At 38.6% G+C, this 7,469-nt stretch overlaps 1 protein-coding gene across 1 annotated transcript; it reads left to right on the top strand.

Moving 5' to 3' along the window:
- Nucleotides 1-837: 837 nt before the first annotated feature.
- On the top strand, nucleotides 838-2,170 carry LOC130974879 (uncharacterized). The gene is made up of 4 exons (XM_057899720.1): nucleotides 838-1,183; nucleotides 1,296-1,425; nucleotides 1,525-1,610; nucleotides 2,016-2,170. The coding sequence occupies exons 1-4, from the start codon at nucleotides 838-840 to the stop codon at nucleotides 2,168-2,170; spliced, it is 717 nt and encodes a 238-aa protein (XP_057755703.1).
- Nucleotides 2,171-7,469: the final 5,299 nt, after the last annotated feature.

Consider the following 7,469-nt stretch of genomic DNA (forward strand, 5'->3'; position numbering starts at 1 on the left):
TTTTGTATGTCTCCTTTTTGTCTTCTAAGTCATTCCTACCCTATGAAACCTGAAAATACTTAACACACAAATCACGGCATCGAACGGTAATAAAGGATAATTAAATTTAATATTTTTAAAGCATAGGAAACATGTTTTCACATATATCATAAAATGAGGAAGGAATAGCAAAACCATGCAGTTTACAAAAATAAGTGGGTGAAGATTTGATAAAAATACTCAATTTAAGCACCAGATGACTCATAAAATAGGGGTTTATCAGGCGCGGACTCAAATCTTCTTTTCAAGAATGCATTTGATGCCTTGGGGGTTAAAGGATCAGCACCTAAAACCCTATCTCCCAAGGGTTGTTAGCCTGGGGGATCATTATATCAAGCCGGACGTAGCCATGGACCTCCTCTTTACTTTAGGAGAAGGCACAAACATAACGGTAGTACAAGCCGAGTTCATTATCCTCCAAGATTCTACAGCCTACAATGTCATTTTGGGGAGGAAGACACTCAACGATTTGTGTGCGTTCATCTCAACTAAGTTCTTGGTCATGAAGTTCCTAATGGTGGAAAATCAGGTTGCAACGATTCATGGAGATCGGGTGTCTGCAGTCTCACACTCTGAGATAAGGCTAAAGAGTCTACTGGAGTTTTCCTTGTTGACTTAGATACCCGAATTGAGGAAAACCCAAGGCCAGAGCCTAACGGAGAGCTTGAAAAATTTCAGATTCGGGACAAGCCAGAGAAATATACTATGATTAATAAAGAGCTACCTTACCCCATGAAATTGGAACTTCAGAGTTTTTTGAGAGGTAATGTAGACTTATTTACTTGGAAACCCACTGATATGCACGGAATAGACCCTGCATTCATGTCCTATCAATTGGCCATTGACCCTGCCTTCAAGCTGGTTGCGCAGCGATGTCGTAAGATGTCACCCGACCGAGCAGCCGAGGTCAAAAGCCAAGTCCAAGGACTACTGGATACCGGGTTCATCAGAGAATTAACTTATTCCACTTGGTTGTCGAATATGGTGATGGTGAAAAAGTCTAATGAGAAGTGGCGAATGTGTGTAGATTACATCGATTTAAATATAGCCTGCCTAAAAGACTGCTTCCTTTTACCCAACATAGATAATATGATTAACTCCTCCTCGGGATATCAGGTTCTAAGCTTCTTGCATGCTTATAGTGGTTACAACCAAATCCCGATGCACAAAGCTGACGAGAAAAAATAGTGTTTATTACCTCAGAGAAGATTTACTGCTATACTGTAATGCCTTTTAATTTGGTTTAAAAAATTTAGGGGCAACATACCAAAGGCTAATTGCAAAGGTTTTTAATCAACAGATTGGGAGAAACATGGAAATATACATTGATGATATGCTGATCAAAACTAATGAAGATTCTGACCTAATCAAGGACCTCAAAGAAGTGTTTGATTGCCTCTGACTTCACAGAATGAGGTTGAACCCGGAAAAACGCGCTTTCAGAGTTTATGGAGGTAAATTTTTTGGGTTTGTTGTTATCCAAAGAGGCATAGAGGCCAATCCTGAGAAGTGTCAGCCAATCTTGGACATGTCAAGTCCTTGGAACCTCAAAGAGGTCCAAAGGCTGACAGGTAGGTTGGCTGTGCTATCAAGGTTCTTGGGAGCCTCTACCACTAAAGCCAAACCATTCTTTAACTTAATAAGAAAAGATGTTGACTTTGCTTGGACAGAGGAATGTGAGGATGCTTTCCAGCATTTTAAGAACTTATTTTCATCTCCTCTTATTTTGGCAAAACCCAAGCATGGCCAGCCTCTATATTTATATTTGTCTGTGACTGAAGAGACCCTGCTTTAGCCTTAGTCATAGAAGATCAGGACAAACATCAATGGCTAGTGTATTTTGTTAATAAGGTCCTTCAAAGACCTGAACTACGATACTCAAAAATAGAGAAACTTGCTTTCGCATTATTGACATCGACACGTCGGTTGCGCCAATATTTCCAAAGTTATCTAATAATTGTACGAACCATGCTCAGCCATTAAGGCTCAAGCGATGGTTGACTTTCTAGCTGAGACGACACACCCTAATTTCGACATACCGGTATGGGAACTTCACGTAGATGGAGCTTCCAATGTTCGGTGTGGGGGGAGCAGGCCTCATCTTAACCAAAGGGGAAGACGTGGTGATTGAGGCCTCCATTAAATTTGTCTTTCCTATTTCAAATAATCAAATTGAGTATGAGGCTTTGCTTGCAGGAATGGCGCTTGCTCGGGACGTCAGAGCAATAGATGTAGCTGTGTTCAATGATTCACAGTTAGTGACCTCTTAAGTTAATGGGAGTAACAAGTAAGGGACCCATTATTACAACAGTACTTGAAAAAAGTACAAGAAGAGGTAAAAATCTTCAATTCTTTTTCAATCAAGCATGTACTTAGAGAGCAAAATACTTATGCTGATGTGCTATCCAAACTTGCAAGCATTAAGCTAGGATCGGAAAATCGTAGTTTAATACAGGAGGTACTTTCAGAGCCCACTGTAACGAAATCCGATGTCCCGACCTTGTGTTTATCTATTGTCAACACATGGATGAACCCAATTTGTGAATATTTAGAGGACGGGACGTTGCCCAGTGATCCAAAGGAAGCGAAGAAATTGTGGCTTAAAGTAGCTAAATACACTATGATAAATGGTCAATTATATAAAAAAAGGCATGTCCCAAACTCTATTGAAATGCTTAAATGCAGGCAAAACGGTAGTCCCAAAGGACAAAGATTAAAAGGAATAGGCAACCACCAAGTAAACACAAAAAAAAGCCCACCCAGCTTAGTTCTGCACTTGACGAAATTGAGATATCCAGTCTCCACCTCTTTAGTTCGGGATCTCGCTCTGGACTCGAAAAACTCATATTATATTATAATTTATATATAATAAATTAAATTAAATTTATTATAGGAAATATGAATTTTATCCTTAAATAATAATATTATATTTTTTATTTTTATTATTAATATTTTATTTTATTATAATTTTACATATTTATTTTATTGAAATTTATATATTAAGATGTTAATATATATATATAATTTTAATTTAAACTTTTTAATTATTTTATATTTTATGTATATGAGACTAAATTAATCAATTTAAGGAATAATTTATGAATAAACTAATAAATTAAAAAACTAATAGCCTGCCTATTTTTTTGTCAACTACAAAAAAGAAACCCTAGCAGAGAAAGAGTACGTACTCAGGGAGAATGAGAGAATGAGAGAGTGGGGGCGAGGGGTTGAGGGTGAAACATGGTGAGGAAGATGGTCATGCCATTGGAAGAGATAATCAGGAGAGCGTGGGAGGGTGTGTATCCGGTGTTAAGGAGGGTTCTTCTCGAGAGAGTTTAGAAAAGTCATCCAAAGTCTCTTTTAGAGATAAGGTCATTGGTGCAGAAAAGTCTAAGGTCTTTGCATTAGTAGGGTCTTTATTTGGGGATAGTATTGCGACAGTGGTAGGTAAGCAGGGTGATTCTCGTCCACCAAGTGTCAGTTTTACTAAGGAGGCAAGTTTTACTAAGGAGGCAAAGAGCTACCTAGCTAAACCTTATAAGGAAACCATCGTGATCAAGGTGCTGGATAAGCATTATGGCTACATGCTCTTATGCATAAGTTTCGGATAGTATGGCACATCAAAGGAAGGTTTAATTTGTTGGATGTGGGGTTTGGGTATTTTTTGGTTAAATTTGATATTGTTGCGGATCATAAGAAAGTCATTCTTGTGGCCCATGGTTGATAGGCAGTCACTATGTTGCAGTAAAGCCTTGGGACGTGGATTTTAGGCCATGCAAAAAATCTTTCGGATCAATGCTAGTATGGATTCGAGTTTTGGAACTTCCAATTTGGTGCTACTAGGAACAAGCAATGCTGCAAATTGCTTCTGCAATAGGGGTTCCGGTAAAAGTAGACTTGGCCACTAAGCTTGCAGAAAGAGAAAATATGCCTGAGCTTGTGTTTAAATTAATCTTGGGTTGCCTGTAATCAAACATATTACAGTTGAGGGTATGACTCATGAAGTGGAATACAAGAGTTTATAGCTGATTTGTTCTACTTGTGCACGGTATGGGCATGATAAATCGTTGTGCATGGAGAAGCAGCCCTTGGAAGGAAAGGGTGATTCTTTTGGTGATGGAAAAAATAATGAAGCCCCGACACTAGTGCTACACAATAATCATGAAATTCAAAAAGAGGCTGAATCGGAAGCTCACGATTTGGGTGAGAATTCTTGTAATTTGGGTGAGAAATTAGGAGTTGTTAAAGAAAAGGATGCGGTTACGGAATCATTGGCTCCTCACATGCCTGATGGTCATATTAACGAGGCATGCATGGATGATGGAGAGGGCTGACAACAAGTGTTGCGTAAGGAAAAATTCACAATGGACCATCCATCAAGTTTGAAGGATCAAGATAAAAAGCAGTACAAGTATAGTTCGAGAAGGATTCAAAGGTCCAATTTGTATGGTAATGGAGGCAAATCAATTGGCATTAGGATGGGGCAGCGAGGAAAACATGAAATCGCGCAATCTCCATCGCGTAGAACTCCTGCACATCCTGGAATTTCTCTACGGAAGCGTCCACGGCCTTCCTCCCTGCAGAACACGCTAGTTGATAAAAATAGTAGCGTAACGGAGAAAACCTTAGTAGATGGAAGCATGGCAAGTGCAGCGTTAGGGGGTCTGAGGATGGCAATTATTGAGGATTAGAGTGTGCTAGTACCGCAGGACAAACTACCTATTGAGGTTGGTGATTCTATTTAGAGTTTATGTTCTTATTTATTCTGTCCCTATTATTTTTGGATAGTTTAAATATGATTGTTTGGAATATTAGGGGTGCTTCTAATAAGTTAGCCCGGGTGCATTGTAAGAAACTTGTTAGGAAATTTAGACCTGTTTTCTTTAATGTGGTTGAAACTCACTCTCCTTTTCAGCATTTAAATCGTTTTGGGAAATGTTAGGGTATCACTTTGTTGGTATAGTGAAAGCAGAGGGACATAAGGGGTATATGGTTTCTATCCTCTATGAAGGGTGTTTATTGTAAGTTCATTGATGCTTTTGATTAGGGTGTTACTATTGAGATTCAAATATGATAATTTAATTTGGAGGTATAGTGGTATTTATGGTAGTCATCAATTTAATAAAAAGGTTCCCCTTTGGGATTATCTTGTTGCACAATCCATGGTTTTTCAAAGACCTTGGATTGTTCTTGGTGATTTTAATAAAGTCATATTTTCTCATGAATCTAAGGGCTGTCAATTTTCTCATAAAAAAGCAGACATGTTTGCTACTTCATTAGGGGATACTGGTTTGTTTGATCTGAAGACTATTGGGAGACGGTTTTCTTAGTACAGGAGGGTGAAAAATTATATTGACATGGCAAAAAAGCTTGACCGAGTCTGTATAAATAGTAGTTGGTTATCTATCTTTCCAGATGCTTATGCAGAAGTTTTAAATAGGCTTTAATCTGATCATTGCCCTATTCTGGTGCGTTGTAAATGTTGTCCTCAGCCTAAAGTGGAATCGACCTTTCCATTTTGTTGCTGCTTAGGCTACTCATCCCGGGTATAGGGATATTGTGAATCAGTCATGGTGGTCTGGTAATAGAGGGATTCATGGCAAGCTTTCAAAAGTGTAGAAGAATTCACTAGAGTTTAACTCGAACGTATTTGATAACATTTTTGTTAAGAAATGTGAATTAGAGCAGCAGATTAATTATTTACAAAAGCGCTTGGAAGTGGTGGATAGCATTTATTTGTGTCAGAAAGAGCAACAGTTGCTTGATGATTATAATAATAGTCTAGTGCAAGAAGAGCTCCTATGGTTCCAAAAGTCTAGAGAGCAGTGGGTAAGGTTCAGAGATAGGAATACAAGATTCTTTCATATTCAAACTCTTGTGCGAAGGAAGCATAATAAGATTCATGACCTTTTTCTCAAGGATGGAGTGTGGAAAACTAATCCAGAGTTTTTGAGTCGAGAAGCAGAGTCTTTCTATAAAAGCTTATTCTGTCATTTGGATGATGTTGATTTGGGTTGCCTTGGTGATGTGCCTCTTCCTTCTCTGAATGAGGAAGCTTGCAATAATCTTACGGCACCAGTTACTATAGAGGAAGTCAGAACAGTTGTTTTTCACATGAACTTTTTTAAAGTTCCGGGTCCTGATGGGTTTCAAGCTTTCTTCTTCAAAGAATATTGGGAGATCATTGGTCTTGATGTTTGGAAGATGGTTAAGCAGGCATTCTTTGGTGTTACTCTTGATCCGAGAATGATGGAGACTTTACTGGTTCTTATTCCAAAGGTTGAATCACCGGTATTTATGAAAGATTTCAGGCCGATTAGTCTCTGTAATGTAGTTTTCAAGATCATCACGAAGGTCCTTTTTAATAGGCTCTGTCCTCATCTTGCGGAGATTATTGGCCCACTTCAAGGAGGATTATTTCGGGACGAGGAACTCTTGACAACATCATTATTTCTCAAGATGTCCTCCACTTTATGAAGAATACTAAATCAAGGGAAGGCACACTGGCCTTTAAGATTGATCTAGAGAAAACTTATGACAGAGTTGACTGGAAGTTTTTAGCTCATACCCTCAAGAGCTTTAGTTTTTCCAGTCCTACAATTAATTTGAGTATGAATTGTGTCACTGCTTCCTCCTTATCTATTCTTTGGAATGAGAATCGTTTGAATGGCTTTACTCCTAGTCGGAGTCTTAGACAAGGAGACCTTATGTCACCCTATCTTTTTGTGTTGTGTATGGAGAGATTGGCATGCTTTATTAGTCAGCATGTTGATTTAGGCTTGTGGGAGCCGGTTGCTGTTTCTAGAGGGGGACCAAGAATATCCCACTTAATATTTGCCGATGACTTACTTCTATTATGTAAAGCTACAAAGAGACAAGTGCAAAATGTGATGTTGATTTTAGAGACTTTTTATAAAGCATCTGGGATGAAGATTAATGTGGAGAAGTTTAAAGCACTTTGCTCCAAGAATGTCTCTGCAGCAAGGAAAGAGGTTTTCACTGGAGTATTCTCTATCAGATTTGTCCAAGACTTGGGCAAGTATCTTGGAGTTACCCTTAGCCATTCTAGGGTGACCCGTTCAGCTTTCATTGGTGTCCTGGATAAGATTCGGTGTAGACTAGCAAGCTGAAAAGGGAGTTTACTTAATCGGACTGGTAGACTCTACTTGGTTAATTCTGTTGCAACTGCTACTCCCACCTACTAGATGCAGGTCTCTATTTTTCCCAAAGGAATCATTAGTAAATTGGAGTCTATGATGAGGAATTTTCTTTGGAAAGGACAAGTTGATGGAAGAGAATTGAATCTTATTAGTCGAAAGGTACTGGTTACTCCAAAAAAATATGGAGATTTGAGGATTAGAGATCCTTATTGTGTGAATATTGTTCTTCTTGGGAAGCTAGTTTGGACTTTTTCCCAACAACCAAACAAG

The sequence above is a fragment of the Arachis stenosperma genome, chromosome 4 (genome assembly GCF_014773155.1).
Source record: "Arachis stenosperma cultivar V10309 chromosome 4, arast.V10309.gnm1.PFL2, whole genome shotgun sequence".
Classification (NCBI taxonomy): domain Eukaryota; kingdom Viridiplantae; phylum Streptophyta; class Magnoliopsida; order Fabales; family Fabaceae; genus Arachis; species Arachis stenosperma.